This window comes from Crocodylus siamensis, chromosome 8, assembly GCF_052110815.1.
Source record: "Crocodylus siamensis isolate JL-2025a chromosome 8, ASM5211081v1, whole genome shotgun sequence".
Lineage (NCBI taxonomy): Eukaryota > Metazoa > Chordata > Crocodylia > Crocodylidae > Crocodylus > Crocodylus siamensis.
The window spans coordinates 9,855,858-9,875,371 of NC_143402.1; the positions used below are offsets into that span (position 1 = coordinate 9,855,858).

At 44.1% G+C, this 19,514-nt stretch overlaps 1 protein-coding gene across 3 annotated transcripts in view; it reads right to left on the bottom strand.

Annotated features, from left to right (window-relative positions):
• IL1RAPL2 (interleukin 1 receptor accessory protein like 2) overlaps positions 1-19,514 on the bottom strand; it is a 556,641-nt gene that overhangs the window by 12,493 nt on the left and 524,634 nt on the right. For all 3 annotated transcript variants that reach the window (XM_090060565.1, XM_090060564.1, XM_090060567.1), the window contains 3 exons: positions 14,144-14,289; positions 7,672-7,815; positions 2,268-2,438 (listed from right to left, as the gene is read on the bottom strand). In XM_090060565.1, coding sequence (XP_089916691.1) covers positions 2,268-2,438; positions 7,672-7,815; positions 14,144-14,289 — 461 coding nt within the window. The remainder of the gene's footprint in view (positions 1-2,267; positions 2,439-7,671; positions 7,816-14,143; positions 14,290-19,514) is intronic.

Here is a 19,514-nt window from a genome sequence, read left to right on the forward strand (position 1 = left end):
GCATGGCTCCTCGTCCCCCTCCCTCTCCTGGTGGCAGCTGTGAAGCAAACCATTGCAGCAGGTGGAGGTGAGGCATCTGTCACCCACCGCCTGCCCGCGGAGGAACCAGATGCCCAGGGCGAGCTGCCGCGGGCCAGGGGCATGGGCAGCAGCAGGGGGAGGCAACGCACAGCTGTACCTGGATCCAACCGGGCACCAAGGCCCAGGGGTGTGGGCAGCGACTGGCCCCCGGCGGCCCACCCTGAACACCTGGCACAGCCACGAGCAGGCGGCAGGTGTCAGATGGCCCTCACCTCCGGTCCCCTCTGCCGCTGCTGTCACGGGGAGAGGGGGGCGGCAGGGAGCCATGCAACAGCTGCAGTCTGCCTGGGGACTGCGGCCCCCGCGTGGGGCTGGAGCTGGGACGTGGGGGGCAGTGGCCTCCACCCCCTAGGGTTTCCCCATCCCGGGCCAGGCTGCAGTGGGAGGCAGCAGTGAGTCGGGCTCTGCGATTAGCCCTGGCGCCCCCACTCCCCCCTCCACACCTGCAGCGAGGTCACCTCCCTCCTCGCCTGCCCCTTCCCCGCAGCTGGACCTGCATCAGCCTCGGGCGCTGCTCGCTGCTCCTCCGAGGGACTCGTGCCTGAGAGGATCTCAGCATGGGACGGGGCCACGTGTGGCCCTGGGTGCACGAGCAGAGCCGGGTGGTGCCCATGCTGCCCTCTCCTTGCAATGGGGGATTCAACCCTCCCTTCCCCGCGGGCTACCGGGTTCTAGCCACACCGCCACTGGAGCACTGAATGGGGCTGGGGACCCCGGCGAGGGCTGCTTCCCCCACCCCCTCTGGACACATGCTGGCTGGGGGCCCTCCAGGCAAGGGCAGGGTCTAAATCCCTCCCCAGTCATAATCAGGCCTGCTGGGGCCTGGCTATGTCCCCCTGCCCCCCCAGCTCAGTTTCCTTCCAGCTGAGGACTCGCTCTAGTGGCCCCCAACTTCCACCTGAGCTACTGTAGGCATGTGCCTGCATTTTCCAAATCAAAAGTGACTATCTAGTCACTTGCAAATCGGTTCCGTCTACGCAGGTTAGACTAATTCAGACTTGGGCTTTTTTAATGTGTCCCTAGCCTCAGTGTCTGGCAGAGGCGGAGGACACAGTCATGGCCCTGCCTCTGACAGACCCAGATTTTTTACGAATGGCTGTGCTGAAATGTCTGGGATCTGCAGTAGAGGTTGGTAGTGCTAGAGCAGTCAGACTGGATTCTGGCTGCCTCAGCATGGGACCTGGTGCCCAGTACATCCCTTAAAGGTATCCATAATATAGTTTTCGTGTTTACTTTTTACACTCGCACACACAGATGTGGACGTCCCCTATTCTAACATGTCTAGTGGAAGCTAACAGTGTACACATTGCAAATGCACATTTTGCACATGGGCAGCTTCTCAAATATTAGGCAAAAACACACGGCATAAATGCAAGTGTTCTGCGCATGGAGAATCCACCCACATTCTGCACATTATTTAACGTCTTTTTGACTTATCCTAAAACACATCAGGAAAAAGAGATGCTATAACCACAGCTATGAACGTGTCAGACAGGTGTCAGTACGCGCCTGCAGAATATTCAGACGTTGCAGTGAAATGCATTTGAAACGGACAACTGTGCTTCACTACCTAGGACTGGGGAAGAGAAGCAGATAACTGGCCTGTATGCAGCCCCTCGAAAAATTAGCAGCATGTATGCAGTGTAAACAGTAGTTATAAAGGAGCCGCACAGACACAAATCTAATTTGTGAAATCACATATGCAATATTAACTTGGGAACTAGGCTAAGTATTTATACCTCAGCTCACCATGGAAGTGGAAAAAGATAGAAGACTTCACGAAAAATCACCGTGAACTTTTTTGAATGAGTATTGAGTAAAATCTCATTTCAGATGATGAAATAGATATGAAATGTATAGATTACCCTTCCTTGGCTGCTTGTCTTTGAGTTACCTTCATTTGGCATTGAGCCTTTTTCCTATGGTCTACCGCTATGCCAAATCCCTCTTTGTAAGACCCAGTCCTACGCCCCTTGAAGCGAACAGCACTGACTTCACTGGGACAGGGACCGGCTCTCAGGTGAAGTCAAACCTGGCTGCGGAGAGGAAATCCTGTGGGCTCTGAGAACAGCCTTGCAAGGAGAGGGAACTGTACTTATCCACTTATGGGACTTAATGCATATGCACAGCGCTTGCCTCCATGACCGCATCGGAGAGAATTAAACCCAAAGTTCAGAAGTACTTACTCCCGCTCGGGATCAGGTCCCGATCTGGAATGAAGAGTTTATATCCATAATGCTTTTCCAGAACATCTGGCAGTATTTCAAGTGCAAACTGCTCCTCTTCATTGTTTTCACAGTCCAGTGCATCTGGATCTACTTTGGTGTAGGAGAGATAGGCATCGTATTCCTTGTTGTCTGTAAGCAAACCAAAATGCATTCACAGTTAGTGTTTGAAAGAATCCCATGAAGATGTAAATTTGCACTGCGGCTGCAGATGGTCAAGAGCCACATTTTTCAGCTGAGAAGTCTTGTGTTGGATAATGGCTCTGTGTTGAGGACACCTATACCAGGTCCAACCGTAAAGGTTTCTCAGATCCAGGATAGACACAAAACAGGAGAGTAACACTCATGTACTCCAGATTAACCCACAGTCTGGGATATGGAAGTCAGTTGTCTGAATCAGGGAGAAACAATATTTAACATGGGTCTTCCCCATCCCAAAGAAGCAGCCTTAGCAACAGGCCATCACCTACTCTTGGATATGCAAGGGGTTGACTCTCTCACTCTGTCTTTTCCCAAAAAACCCTTTTGAAATGTCTTTATTTCATACCAGTATGTATATGTCCTATGTCTAACAGGGAGGTCAGTGGGAGTTTTGCATGTGGAAAGAATACAGATCTGTATTTGCAGGTTATTCAGTACTAACTTTACAAACCAAATGGTTTTCAAGATGAAACAAGAGTGTGCCATATTACATGACACAGATTCAGAAATAGTCTGGGAAGCCAGGTTTTTCAATTTCCCATGTTCATGTGGGAAAAATCAAGCTGTAATGGATCAGCCTGCAGGGAAGTTAACAAGCTGTCCTTGCTTACAGCAAATGAAAAATCAAACAGTTAATGTAGTGAAGACAAAAGTATGTGAAAATGGGATTATTAACTCCAATTATGTATGAATACTAGCACGTAAAAAAGCTCATTAGGACAGAGCTAAAGCTCATCGATGTTTTCTGTGAAAAGAAGATAAATAACCAACCACAATCTTATTTATTCACCAATGCCCTACAAATGATGGCTATTTGGTTGTCAGTCGTGGCCATTTCCAGGCGATCAAGGCCAACTCCAAAAGTATAACTAAAACAGAAGCCCCCAAAGCCTATTTCTGAGCGGCTGCAAACTGAGCCTTTGCAGATATTACAACTGGCTTGTCAGCAAAATGCAGGAGATAATTAACATGCCCAGGTAAGCCAGTACTGAGATCAAACCACATGGAGCAAAAGCCTGCCTGGGAATCTCATACAAGAAGGCCTTAAGATAAATAGCACAAACATAGCAATTTATACTTTTAGCTTAACAATATTAGTGGTAGTGACCACTAGAAGCAAACGTACCAGATGTGCTTGTGCAATAATTAGGGACCTACTCAAATTTTAATTTCATAGTTTTCGTGGAAACCATGAAAAATGGCAGTTTCTGCAATTTTCAACAGAATTGCCAGAAAAAGCCAACTTACTAAAAATCAAATGCTGGCTCCCCAGCGGGAGCCAGTGGCTGCTGCGGCCTGGTCTTGCAACCTGCTGGCGGGGGAGAAGCCACAGGGCACAAAGTGGAGCAACCAAGACAGCAGCAGCTCAGGTAAAGCAGCATTTTCAAAGATGACCATAAAAGAAGGCAGAAAAGAAAATGAGAGTGGTAAGCGACCTTCCAACATGGTGATGGAGATGCAAAGTGCTCTTGTCTAGAACTGTAATATTCACAAGGGCACAAGTCCTTGCTTATTAACACCTCCCATGCCATGGAAGAAGGGTGTCAGTCTGGTTCTCAGGATATCAGCAAAACGAAGAAATGTAAATGAACCGATCACTATTTGTTAGCGTGAGCCATGTGGAGTATGGGCTGGAGGGAGAGAAGAATCTGGTGGGTCCACGGCAATCTACTGCCACTTAGCATGCCATCCTCCTCACCCCTCCTAAGTGCCTCCGGATGGTAGAGATGAAATTCTATATTATGCTAACATAAGTAGCCAGATGGGGACCAGGGTCTTACGCTTTGGAGGTGTAAACAATAATAGATTGGGCTGTAGACTCATCTCTTGCCTCTTTTTTTACCAGTAGCCAACGTACCAGTGCACCTTTAATTAAGGTAGCAGTTTTCTTATCATTCATTGGGCAAATCCGATTCACTGTTGTTTATAAGCAAAACCAGACAAGATCTCTGGCTGTGATTTCACACTTAAAACACAGTTTTCCAGTAGACGAGTCCTCATCCTAAGGGATGTTGGTAGTTTCTATATGGAACAAAGAGGCATGATGGAGGGTGGAAGGGGGTGGAGGAGCAGAGGATGGGTCTTGCTTCTTTCTTTCAAGGGTTCAGATAGCACAAGAGGAATCTGCCATAGGTGGCAACTTTTATTTTTGCTGGGGGGAGAGGGGGGAAGAAGGGTGGGGACAGCTAAGATGATGGATGTGTGGAAGGTTTTTGCATTTCAGGTGACAGCCCTCTTTGGAGAGTGGGGGGAAAGGGGGAGGGATGGCTAAAATGGCAATGACTGATTGCAGGCAGTCTTGCAGAAGGGATAGCAGCTAAAAGCAGTCAATCAGCTCCAAAAGCAGCTCCAAAATCTGCCCCGCACCAGTCAAGAATGCAGCCTGCCAAAAGATTTCAAGAGAAGCCAGCCAGCAAGCGATGAGGGAAGCAGATGTTACTGCCAGCATTTCAGACCTCTGCAAAGGGAAGGAAGCAAGTCCCATGGATGGCTAGTGTGGTCGGCTATGCAGGGGTCATAGCTTGGCGTTACAGTCAAGGTTACCAAGTGTCCAATCACTGTTTCAGTATGCAACATGATATTCAGAGAAAATCATGTATTTCATAATTGCAAACTTCAGAAGCTTGGAGGCCATGTACGCTCAGATGCTCCAGGCTTCCTACGCATCCCAGCCACAGATACTCTGGCCCAGAATAAAAGTAATTCGTAACACTGTAGGAAAAGTCAGTGTGTCCAGATGGAGTTGGATGAACTAGAATGGACTTAACTAATTAGCAGACTCCCTCCTTCAATGGCCCGGGAAGCTGCGTAGAGCCCCACTCTCCCTAAAGTCAGTAGGTATCAATGGTGAGTGTGAGAGAGAGTGTGTGTGTGCATGTGCGTGCACAGCTGCACTTATTTTCATTGCTGTGGTTCAGGGGCCCATGATCCACAGGCATCAGGTGCGCTGTGCGTGTCTAGAGACCTCTTCCCCTTAACTTGCTATTAGCTCTGTATCTTGGATGTAGTGCTGTTTGGTTTTAGTCTCTAGATGGCTTTCAGGGCTGGCTGCCTTCTCCTCTGAATGAGGCCTTTAATCCTTAGCATTGCCAAAATGTTTTCTTTTAAAATACAGCGATGTGCTGCATGGGATAAGAAATTATCCAATGGAACTGACACGGGATAGTGTAAGTAGCCGAGTACAACACATCTCTCTAGCTCTAAACGCACTGTTTTAAACACATAAATAAGAAATCAAGATGGATCGAGAACCCTGTGCCACAGCCGGATCGCTGCCTGAACACAGGTCTCAGACGCTCCAACTTCAGTAATGCTCTGTCCCCATGGAGGGCTTTGCAGGTTTGCATAAGGCACTAAGAAGCAACAGCTCCAGACAAGCTGGGTGGAAATATACTGGAAGGCTTCAAATGAACATGTGCACAACATCGCCCACGTACCCCAAGGAAACTCTCCAAACTACCAGGAAATGGTGTTGATTTTTAAATGAGAAAACAATCAAACAAGGAAAATACATGAAAAATGAGATATAACAACTTGAATTCTGAAGACCCAACTCAACAAGACCCATAGATGGGAGGCTTGCCACCTGGATCCACTCGCCAAGCTGGTGTAAATCAGAAATAATTGCTTGTACACAATTGAAGTTGCTAGAGTTGCATACTTTTACAACAACAAGGAACCTGGCCCACTATTTATATTGCTGGATATTCAGTTGCTGTGCTGACCACTAGGAAGAGGATTGTTTTGTGTTGTGGTATTTAAATGTCAATTTGAATTCTCTTTCTAATGTGCAATTATTTCCCCTCTTGCTTCCTCTGTAGCATCCTACACTTCAGAAGCCAAGAGGTGACACTCTGGCCCTCGTGAACTCAATAAGCACACTCCAGTGACTCCACTCAGGCCGGGGTTTCATTTAACAGCTCCATTAAGTGGTCTTCAACCTTTATTCAACAAACTTACTAGAGTGGTTTTCAACCTTTTTTCATCTTCTGACCCCTAAAAAATTTCGAATGGAAGTGCAGACCACTGTGGAAATGTCAAGTAGAGGTGCAGACCCCTTTGTATTGTAAATGTGGGTACTCACATACTTTTGACTGATCGCGCTCATCTTGCGTGGACCCCTTAGATATAGTCTGCAGACCCTCAGGGGTCTGTGGACCACTGGCTCACTCGAAAGGATTATTATTTTGATACTGGTGATACTTCATGAATAAGCACTAGGTCTGTGTGACTGGTTATTTTTGCACAACAAGAAAAACTTTCTCCCTCCCCTTTCTTAAATATATTCTTTTTTAGGTGTAGGACTTTTAAGACTGCTGACATGACAGAACAATATTCACTTTCCGTGGTACTTCTGCTTCTAAGTGACACAGGGACATTTGAATATGCCACTTCAAATCTTTAACAGATGCAGCAGCTGCTAAAGGTGCACAGGCCTGATTCGCCACGAGTTACTCCAGTTTTACAGTTGATTTCAAGACCAGGGATGCATCATTTCCTAGCAACTAAAGCTCTCATCAAGAAAACCTCAAATACATACTTCACTTTAGGCTTATGACTAAGTTCCACTACATCAAACTTCCAGCCCAGCCAGTGCTCTAACACCCACATATTAGCATTATTTTCACACTCTGAACTAGTGTCTGGTGGGAAGAAATGGCGCTTGTCTATTAGTTACCAGAAATAATTACAGTATATTACTTTTGCCCTTTTTTTTTTTTTTTAAATCTGCAAGCATAGGGGAAATTGTCTGGCAAGAAATATTTCAATTTTATAGCACAGCTCAGGCTGGACATGTTTTTACTGAATGTGCTGTCAGGAAATATTAATGGAAGGATGAAGTTTGGCAAATAGAACTAATCTTAGCAGTTCTTCCGAGTAATCAATTTACAATTTGTAATCAATAATGCACATGTAAGAGGCATCAGTACAATCCCCCCCAACTCGAAGACACGATGCAACGTCCAGCAAAGTGAACAGGCTTCCACTGATACCAAAAGACCTTTGAACAGAGTCTGAAGGCCTTATATTGCAAGGTTGTGAAATACTTCAGACATCAGCTGGTGGTAGGTACTTATGGCTCCAGTTGCAAGCGAGGTCCCTCAGAATCAGGGAACCACAATATTGCTTTCTTTAATACTACTTTCCCCGGGAGGCGGCTTACCGTCTGCAGCTTCATCACCTCCAAAGTTCTGCCTGTAGAACAGCATTAACTCGATGTTGTAGCACTTATAGATGGTCACGAGCAAAACAAACAGAAGCAGGATAGCTCCCAGTCCTCCAGCCAGCTCAATTTTGTAGATCAGGTCTAGAACAAGCAGCAAAAGACAGACAGGTTATGAGCCTTCCTGGCTTTAACTGCTCTAATTCACTGTGCTGTTGCACATACAGAGGTGCAACTACTCTTTATGACTGTTATAAAAGTAAGGCTGCCTAATTTTTAGTTCATTACCCATTATTTAACTTTACCCATTCACTCCTTCTACTGCCAGTTTAAAACTGCCATGCAGAATGCATTTGAGGCTATAATCATATTTCTTCTATGAGCGAATTATGTAGCGATTTTACACAGAGGACTAATCAATCTTTAATTAGCTTGCAGAATTTGACTCTATCTTCTGTCTTGGCACAGTACATCAAATACTGTACATGGCATGTGAGAATAATTATATGAGATGTATTTCACCCTAATGTAAGAGACTTTAGTTCCCCAAACAATGCTAAACCATTTTATATTTACAAAGCCAACAGTTGCCTTGAGTTGCTCTGAAAGCCAGGGCCTCGGCTGAGCTCATTTAAGTACTGGCTTAACCTCTCAAGTGCCTACACTTTAATGTTAGGGGGCATAATCTTTCACGTCAGGTATTAACTTGCAGTAAGAAGGCAGGACTGTAGGTTACACCACTAAGTGCCACTTTATTTTAGCTGAGCTGAATATTGAGAAACATTAGGTCAGGAGTCTTCCAGCTTTTCTTTAGCATGGACCATGGATGACATGTTAATGGGACCTTGACCAGGTTGCAAATTTTCTAGCGGAACCTTTTTTTTCCTGTTAGAAAATGCTGATTTGACAAAATAAGACCGTTTTATGGGACCTTCTTGATTTTGCCAAATTGTTCAATGAAAAGTTCTTGAAGGTCTTTGTTTCAATGTTACCTTTTTGACATCAGCACTGCATATTTTAGTCTTGAGCATAATGCTGAAATTAGATGTTTTGACCGCACTGAAAAGGAATTTGTTTTCAAAAAATAGTTCAAATATTGCTGCAATGAAAACTTTGGGGCAATGTCAGCGTCCGTGGGGAGTTTCACAGTTCTGATGGTTTGTTCCCGTGTGGGATGAAAAGAAGTTTGAAACTCTTAGATTTTCCCAAGGAATGACAGCTCGGTTGTAATGGGGACATTGTCTCCTAGAAACCATTTACAGTAATCAAAGGAACAATCTTCCCTGCTGTTGAAGCCACGTGACATCCTTGTAACAACTGCTTGCATGGAAAAGCGGTATCAGAAAATTAATGGAGAATTTGAGATAAATATATTTTCCCTTTTGGAAAGGAAAATCAATCATTGCCTCTACTTTGTTCTTGACTTCACCTTCATCTCCAGTAAGTCCTGTGAAGTGTTTTAAGAATCTGCTCTTTACCTGCCATAGCTGAAAGAATCATTATGCTCTTTCAGGAATTTAGATGTCTTTATTTGGAGGAAACCAAAACCAAACCCAAACAACAATGAATGCTTGACTGGCTAAGCCACGGAGGTGCTTCCTCTCTCCCTGGGAATTACAGTCGCAATTTGAACTGAGAGAAGAAATGCTATTAACAGTTCCTAATGCACTGATCTGTGGCCATTGGCAGGATTTTTCTCTGTGGAGAGCTCCAGGCTGTTTAATCTTCCTCTTAGTCTGATCTAAGACAGCCCAGATATGTGCATTTTCAAGGCCTGAGCATTTGGAGCCACTGAAGCAGAACATGCCTATCTATTTATCAATTATAGCTGGCACTGTGTTAAGAAAACTCAAATTTGACCATCATCGTATCTAGTTTTTCACCTGCCGATCTCAAAGTGCTCTACAAAGAAAGTCAGTCGCATCATGCCCATTTCACAGATGGTGCATCCAAGGTGCAGAAATGTGGTGGCATCTGTTCAAAGTCACCCAGCAGACAGACCAGTGACAGCCAGGATCAATGTGGGTTGCCTGAGTCCCAGCCCCGTGTTTTGTTTCAATTGGCTCTCGTTAACAAATCCATCCGTGACAGGAGGTGGAACGATGTATCGATGCCCCAGGAGGTTCTGGCCATCAGGCCAAACTCTTCTCTCAGAAACAACATAGAAAGTCGCACACTTGGCATTGCTGTGCATTCCCATTGCATGCTATTCACAAGGTGCCGTTAAGAACCACCCCCAACAACCCGTATTAGTTGACACAATCTCTCAGTGCAGATATTTACTGCTGTGATAAATATTATCTGAAGAGTCATAAATCTTTATGCCATTCATGTCAATTGTGAATTAAAACAAGAGAAAAGCTGTCATGCATTTTTAGGGTTAATTTTACCTTGCAATGCTTCTTGTGTCAATAAGAATCAGTCAGATGCCATCAACCTATTCCCAATATACAGCATCTCTGTTCTCCAGCAAGAAATCATAGATGCCACAGAAATAATGGATGAGAAAGGTGTGTTATACTAACCAGTCATTATTCTTGAAAATCTAGGACTGTTTTTACATGGCATTTTGCAGTGTTACCTAACTTCCTACCTAACTTCAGAAGTCCAACCTGGGGAACTAGCTTGACCACAAACAGTGGAGCTATCTGGGAATTATTTTCCAGAATAATATTTGAGAAAGATTTGGGGCAAAATTGAAGTTTTCTGCAAAAAATGACATGTCAGCAGCCCTAGCCATGCACTTTGTAGGCAGGAAGTGTAAGTGTTGAAGGCTTTTCAGGAGGGCTGCCAAGACAGAGGGCCACGTCCCCCTGCCTGTCCATTGTGCCAAGGCCCAAACTGCGCATCGGTCGCAGGGCTGGAGAGGCAGAGAACTAGGGCCATGGAGACAGATGGATAAAGACCTCCAGCTCCTTCTCTTCTCTCAGCTTCCAGTTGGAGAGGCTCTTGGTCTCTCCGTCTCCCACCTCTTAGCACAGGTTGAGCATCTAGGGTTTGACCTCTGAATTGATGAGGACCTAACTTGTGGGTCATCTAAATGTTTTCCCTAAATCCCTTTGCATGAAAAATGTCACTGGATTAGGATTCTGGCGTAGTTCATCACCTGATGACACTATGCTCATCCGCCATCTCTTTCATTCTTAGATTCATTTCACTGCACCTATGTGCATTGCCCATTAAATTATTCTCTTTTTGCAATTCGCCCCCTTCAGACGTAGGCCCTTCCAACACTGCTGCTTAGCCTTATGTGTTTAGCTCTTTCAATCTTGCCTCGTAAGTCAGCCCAACTTGCTCCCTGATCAATTTGTCTTCCTCTTCTCTGAACTCTCTCCAGCTTGCAAGTATCTTTCTGCTGATCCAGCCTGGAGAATTAGCGCTGGGTCAGAGTCTCACAACTGCCTTCATTGCTGGCTCTGGGCCCTGGACTGTCCACCTCTGTGTTTCAAAAACACGTAGGAGGGTACAGCAATCCCTTTCTGTACTCTAAATTACTCACTTGGGCTGTTCCAGCACCATGGGACCAGTCTCCAAATCCAGTGCAGTTCAGGAGCTAATCTATAATCTATCAAAACCAAATCCACTCGGATAGCTTTCATTAGGACCAGACTCTGCCAGACCCACTCATGCTGAGTAGGGATTTTGCGCTTGCTTATTCATACCGAAGGGAAAACCAGCAGCCAAAATAGCCAGCATTAGGAAGGATATCAGAATTTGGGCATTATGCTATTAGACTGAACGCCTGTGGGAAAGGGGAAAAGGTCGCAAGATTATGTCGTACATAAGGAAATATTATTTGTAGCACTGACCTGGTTTAGACACAAAGGGGTCTATAAAAATCCAATCTACCTGCATTACAATCAGTAGATTTCTTTGCAGTTAGTTACAACAGCAGACATAGTATTTATTCCCATTACGTGAAATCCACATTCTTGAAGTGAGCGTTGAGCCAACATTGCTGCAATATTTCCTTTCATCTATAGACCTACCGTGTCTTTCCACTCAGGACACTGATTGATTCGACTCAGCTTGTCAGGAGCTGTTATTTGTGTTCTAAGGTGTTCATTTTGTAGCGTACTTAGATACTTTTTGTCAGCCTATTTCAAATTCACCCAAAGGGGAATCTAAGTTATTTCTTTATTATTCACGGAGGGAAGTTGGTGGCAGGTGAGTGAGGACTGAAAAAACTCTCTGCCTCATACACTGCCAAGGAACAGGCAAAAGCTGCACGGAAAATATTTTTTAAACGGCAGCAAAGCAAGTAATAAAGAGTTTTCAAAGGATGTCAGAGAAGACAAATGTGGCTGTGAACAGACCAAGACCTTCCTGGTGCCGGGACACATCCGTGTCTGTGTGTGGTCGCATGTCCACATCCGAAGCAATCTCTGTACGTGTTTAATTTGTAAGCAAAGGTACCACACTCTTTGCTGACAGCGTCCTAGATGGTCATCACTATGAAGCATTAAATGCTTCAGTGCCAAAATATTCTGGCTTTCCACATCATATGGAATATGGACATAATACCCATTTTCCGGATCTCCAAAAATACCTACAGAAACTCAAGAATTAAGAGGGGTTAATCAATCAGGGGGTTACAAAAAGAAGAGGGTTGAAAGGGCTGGGTTTGAAAGCACTCAGGTGTGTCTCTCACCATCGGTACAGGCATGCCCTGAGACAGCGCAGGGAGTAAGAGCTGGGCGACCATAATTAATACTGTCCGTGCTCTGCCCATCCTGGCAAGCAGATGGGATAAGAAATAATTAGCTTAAGCTGCAACAAGAACAATTCAGGTTAAATGTTAGTTAGCACTCTGTAGATGTGCAAACACGCAGACAACGGGCCGGGCAGCTAAGGGGCGCTGCAAGAATGTCGGCAGCGCGCGGGACGAGACCTGAAAATCAGCACTGGGATGTGAACTTCGCCGAGGCACAACTCCAACTTCTGTATTCAGCAGTGTGTCTTACACAATTTCACCGGCGTTCTGAAGCGTCGGCATTTTCTTGTTATAAATAAACACGCTTTGTTACTCTAATATACCCAACACAGCAGAACATTTAACAATGTCAACAGAGATCTACTGATTATCGGTCTCCTATTTATTGTGCTAAATAACCGGAAAAGGAAAATGTTTTTGCACTGTGGAGTTTGATCCTTTATAGTGATAGCCACTGATTCTTTAAGGCAGGCTTGTGTTATGTCTTTATAATTGATATTTGAAATATTCATGAATTTACGTTTCTCCTCACCAATGTGTGTCCCCTATTCTGAGAGTGGTCTGTATCAATTTTTATAGTGTAAAGCACTGTTTCTCAACTGCGGGGGGGAGGGGGTGTCACACTCCAAAAGTGGGTTGCAGGAATATATGAAAGGGTTGCAAACACACTTTGAAAATGGATTCTCCTTTAGAGGAGAGAAACGTGGGAAGCCGTGGCTTTTCCCGTGCAGGCTGGCAACGTTTCAGCCTGCAAGGGGCTGCTTGTGGCCCCCCCGCCCCACACGCTGGGGGTCTGGGGGCAACCAGTGAGAATTGAGGGGCACTGGGTCAGAACTGGCCACTGATGTTCACAAATGGGTCCCAGTCCAAACAAAGTTGAGAAAACCACTGGTATAAAGTCTTTGCTTGCTGTCTGATTAATTTAGGTACTGATCAGGTAGACCACGGCACTTTTCCTACCCCATTCCTTAAATGGAAAATTACCCTTCTTCTCAGCCATCTCTTAACTGACAATTTAACAGCTTTGGCTCCTGTTGAAATCCTGCACTTTAGATTTGTGCAGATCTTAGCCATCACCTGACTTAAGAGAGGCTGCTGACACTAGCAGTATAAGAAGCAGTAGAAAGTGTTACTGTTGCTTTTCTTGTGATGATAGCTTATTCAAAATACAGGATATAATAAAAGACACTACTCATTTGGACAAGTGAAAACCAGAACTCCTGACAACAGCATCTCAACTATTTCCAATTTGAAGTATAAGGAAACTCAGTGGGGTGGTAACTGTCCACATGCTACAGAAGTGTCTTTGCTCCTGTTCTGCTAAAACGTTGTCATGTCATTGATTAAAGTGTTCAGACTGAACGAGGAACATACATAAAAGGAGAAATACATTATAGGAAATGTACATTAATTATCCTATCATGTACCAGCATGGAGTTTATGCCCCAAACTCCGTGGATGAGACTTGCTGCTGGTTTAAATGGTAAAGCCTTCATTAATTTTGGTGCAACTATTTACACTAGCCAAGAACCTCATCTCCAGAGCTGAACCATCTCACCCTACTTCACTCAAGCTTTTAAAAAGCACTGCCTTTAATAGCAGATTTAAGCCATGATTTAAATTTACTATGACTTCACTAAGTGCATACAGTAAACGCCTGGCCCCAGTGGCATCAGTGCAAGCTTTGTCACTGACTTCAATGGAGCCTGACTTTCCCCAACACCACCCCTATCACGCACAGCGGTTGCGGACAAATACCTTTTTTGCGCAGAAGAACGCTGGCGTGTTTATGCCCATTTCTGTTTTCAACATGGCAGGTGTAATTAGCCAGATCCGCCTCCTCGACAGCATCAAAGATCAACATTAGTTCGACTTCTTTTTCTCCCAGATGTTCTCTGAGGAGTCTGAAAGGAAGAATAAAGTCCCCTCTTAGTTGTGTGATGGGGTCAGACTGTGCAGGTGTGACTATACGATGGCCCTTCCACATGGATGGCATGGAGGAGATGTGGCGGAGCTGGCTACCTCCTGGGGGCAGAGGAATAGGCCTCTAACCTATTTTTGAGCTTTGGAAAAGTTTAACTTTTGGAAAATCAGCCTCAATTACTGTGGGTTTCTCCATTTCTTGGTTCTGACAGAAACTGCTAAATGCTCAAAAAAAAAAAAAGAGGCTGAACTTGCATCATTTCTGGACACAAGAAAAATCTCTCAAGAGAACCCGTTCTGTCTGCAGACTGCAACTTGTGCTTATGGCTCATCCATCTAAATCATCCTGTGTCTGGTGAATCAAGTCTAATTTCTCTATTAATATTCTACTGATATATTTTAAACTCAGGAATGTCTTCCTTCTCTGTTGGTAAACAATATGCTCAACAAATCTGGGTCTACAAATCACGCAGTAGGGAAAGAAATAAAGCAGCTAACAGAGACAATATTGGGGGCATTAATCAGAAACACTTGGTGAGTTTGCAGGGTTTCCCAGGCTTAGATTTATTATAATCAGCATATTTTCACACACTGTAAAAACAATCAAGACAGATCACAATTAGGATAAAACAAACCATTATTCTAAATGTATTTAAAACTGAAGCAAAACTACTCAATCCCTTATGTCTGGGAGATCAGCTAAAAAAGGGCTCTCTTAGGAAACGTAGATGCATTTGGCCTAAGCATTTTTGTCATTTGCCTTGCCGCTAATTAAAATCTCAGCAAAATTAACTGTTTATAATGGGATCAGTCATGGAAACCATAACAGACATTATAGTGAGGGTGCACAAAGGCAGCAAATGGCAGGAAGCTCCTAATGGGGTTAGGCCTTTGCTTGCTTTTCATCAGCAGGACAGAGCTCATGATTAATTCCTCTAAACTTGTTATGGATTCAGGCAGAACATTAAAAGATGTGTACAGCTGCTAAGCTTTGGCATTTTGAACCAGACTTATGAATACATTGAGCCACACTTTCTGGGAAGAAAATAATTGTAATAATCTTAAGCTTTTAACCTAAAAAAAAGTCTAAACACACACACACAGAATGGTATCTTGGCCCTTCTGCAGTCAGTGAGAACACTCTGTATTGACTTCCCATGAATCATCTTGAGCAATGTAACTAAAACCATCTGAGTAAACTAAGCTAAAAAACAACCCCCCCCAATAATTGTTTGGGCTTGATCCAAATGGATTTTTTTTAGTGAACTAAAAAAACCATAAAAAATAATTAAAAGTATTTCAACCTGAATCATAGAATCATAGAAAATAAGGGTTGAAAGAGACCTCAGGAGGTCATCTAGCCCAACCCCCTGATCAAGGGCAGGCCATCCCCATCTAGATCATCCCAGCCAGGGCTTTGTCTGGCCAGACCTTAAAAACCTCCAATAATGCAGATTTCCCCACCTCTCTAGGGAACCTGTTCCAGTACTTCACCACCTTCCTAATAAGCTGAGAAAGCTTTTCCTAATATCTAGCTTAAGCTTCCTTGCTGCAACTTGAGCCCATTGCTCCTTGTTCTGTCATCTGCCACCACTGAGAACAGTCCAGCTCCATCCTCTTTGTAACCACCCTCCAGGTAGTTGAAGGCTGCTATCAAATCCCCTCTCGGTCTTCTCTTCTCCAGGCTAAATAAGCCCAGTTCCCTCAGCCTCTCCTCAGAAGTCATGTCCCCCAGTCCCTGAACCATTTCCGATGCCCTCCCAGTTTGTCCACACCCTTTCTGTAGTGGAGGGCCCAAAAGTGGAGACAGTACTCTACATGTGGCCTCACCAGTGCTGTGTAGAGGGGAATAATCTCTTCCCTCAATCTGCTGGCAATTCTCCTACTAGTGCAGCCCAGTGTGCTGTTGGCCTTCTTGGCAACAAGGGCACGCTGCTGGCTCATATTCAGCTTACTGTCCATTGTAGCCCCCAGGTCCTTTTCTGCAGAGCTGCTGCCCAGCCAGTTAGCCCCCAGCCTGTACCAATGCATGGGATTGTACCGTCCTAAGTGCAGGACTTTGCACTCGTCCTTGTTGAACTTCATGAGATTTCTTTTGGCCCAATTCTCCCATTTGTTGAGGTCTCTCTGAATCCTAGCCCTACCCTCCAGCATATCTACCAAAAGCCCCAGCTTGGTGTCATCTGCCAACTTGCTGAGGGTGCACTCTACGCCATCTTCCAGATCATTAATGAAGTTATTGAACAAAACTGCCTGACGGCCAACCCCTGGAGCACTCCACTTGATACCAACTGCCAACTAGACCTTGAGCCACTGAGGCTGATGATCCAGCCAGCTTTGTATCCACCTTACAGTCCTTTCACCCAATCCATACTTCCTCAGCTTGCTTGCAAGAATGCTATGCAAGACCACATCAAAAGCCTTTCTGAAGTCAAGGTATACCAAGTCCACTCTCCCTACAACCACCAAAGGCAATCTGGTTGGTCACACATGAAAATATTGTTCTGTGTTCTAGTTATTTAGCTCTTTTTTACACACACACACATATAGACACATACATACATACATATATTTATTTATTTAAAGAGATCTATTTCAAAGCAAAATATCTTCTATAATAAAAAGTCAAACTGTTTCATATGGGAATTTCCCAGCATTTTTTTTCAGTCTGACTGATTGGGTCTGTGGATAGTGCTGGTCCCCAACCTTGAATTTTTTGACAAACTTGCTATTCACTGGTGGTGGGTCTAAAAACTACAAGACAGTACAGAAGTGAGTATGCATGCATGCAGGTCTCTTTGGAGAAGCCAGCTTTTAATTACTGCTTTTCCTTCAGAAGCAATTCTTGTTCATCCTGCTTTTTCTCGAGATTCCTGACCATGGGATATGTCCACAAATCTGTAGGTAGTATCTCAGCCTGTGTTGCACTATGCACTCGTCAGATGTAGCTAAGAATTTGGGCTGCTGTTTTTAAAAGGGCACATAGCCTCTATTCCTTCCCTCAAAGAACTGTTAACAATAGACCGCGAACAATGAAAGCGTACACACATGCCTGCACATAGATACATCTCCAAATTGAAGCCACTGAACTAATAAGAAGTGTAGTGGGTTTCACCATTCAGTCCCTCTCATTCTTTATTCCACCGTGTTCCCCATTTTTTTTTAAACTTATAAATTGTCTGTTTAGATTTTAAGCTCCCAAGGAGAGGGCACAGTCTTCCTGCTTGTCTTTAAAATACCTAACACATTATCTAAACAGCGGTAGCAGTTTTGCTTTCTTACTTCAGTATCCTCCCTTGAATATAGGCTTCACATCCTGGCGGAGCGTTTTGCACCCACTAATCGACTTGCGTGGGTGAAGAGACAGAAAGCTAGGTTAATCAGGAAGGGAAAATAAAGGTTCAATTGAAAATGTCTCCATTCAGACCTTCTCATGACTCTAGTAGGAGTTAAATTATTTCCATTTAAAAAACTGAGAAGCTTCCCGTGAAGATGGGGGGTGGGAGGGCAGACACAAATATATATATTAAAGCAAGCACTAGAAAAGGTTCGTAAACTGTTCCACGGCACTGCCTGAGGAAGGAAAAAATAGCAACTGATAGGCGATTTGAAACGTAAGATTTATCACTGGAAATATTTCTCTGCTGTGGCAAAGGACTGGTATTGAAATTCACTGCGGACTCCTTTGATAATCAGATGCAATTCACAACTCTGCAGGCAGGCTAAAAGACTATTATTCCTCGTTTAATAGGACTGGTTCAATTTACGTGACATTTTTATTATGGCTGTAGAAAACCCACCTGGTAAGCAGGACTCATCTCTTTTTTCCCCTCCTTACAGTCCTCTAACTTTTGGTGTGCGTCACTCAAGGGAGCACAGGTGTGGGTGATAGGAGAAGGCCCGTCTCACAGAGGAGGAATGTGATATCTTGATTTCCCTGCTGTAAAACAAACCAGTGGACCAAGCAACTGGACCATTTCACAGCCCCCTAGATAAACCACCTCAGGCCCAATTCTATAAATCTTACTCATGCTGCATAGCAGTTGCTGATCCAAATACTTCCATGGATTTGACTTTGGAAAACTCAGGGGTGCTCTCATGCTCTCAGAAAACAGCACTAACTAATTCTCTTTCAATTAATAATAGTAATGGCAGGATTAGAGAGCTGAGGTTCGTCCGAATGTTGCTTGCTTCTGCATATAAAAATATCCCCTCAACAGCCACAGTAAGTTCAATAAAAGACCCAAGGAGACTGAAAAAAGCAAATTCAGATTATACTTGGAAAGCTCAGTAATATTCTTTTTGCCTTGTTGAAGCAAAGGGAAAAAAGTTGAAACTTTAGATCATTTACAATGGAAAAAGACCTGGATATCCTTTCATCTGATTGTATCAGTGCCAAAACTGCTACAAGTTTCTCAGTATGAGCCGATACACATGCACGACACTGTACTAATGGTAAACATGGTAGAAAAAGTGTCAGACAGACAGGGTCTGCCACCGCTAATTAACTTCTAAAGATCAATAATCATCAGTTGGAAAAACATCAATAACTGACTGAGTGGAAAAGATGGGCTGAGCTGCAGTGCTGCTGGAATGCCGTACGGGGTAGTTTCAGATAAATGAAATCTGATCCATCTGATATGAAGACGGCAGTTCTCACGATTAAGAAGTCGACATTTGCAAATAGCTCTTATGTGGCTGAAGTATTTATTTCCAAGTCTAAAAAAAAAGGGGGGGGGGATGAGATGCAGTACCCAAGAAAGCAGTGTTAAACCAGTGCAGAGTTCCTTTAATGTTGCAAATGGTGCATCAAAGAGTGACTATATGGCAAACTGCTAGATTGACTGTTGAAAAGACTCACTTGAATTACTGTGGGTTCATAAACCCAGCTGTAAGAATTTTAGAGAAAAGTTAATTAAGGGCAAGAATGTGCAGTTGGAATAGAGACGACCAAATATGAACGCTACTTATTTCAACTTGTTTCTAACCGAGGAGACAGCACATAAGATCTGTGCTAAGGTCTCCAAAAAAGTTAAATGCCAGCCACCACGTCCCTTTTGTAGTTACAAAATGGGTAGCCGAGTTCTTAAATTGCAAACATAGAGGAACAACGAATCCTCGAAGTTCAGTTGTGTTCAGTGCACTGTAAGTGGTTTTGTGCTGCTTGGGCATGACATTTAGTGAAGAGAAGCAGTGTGGAAATCTC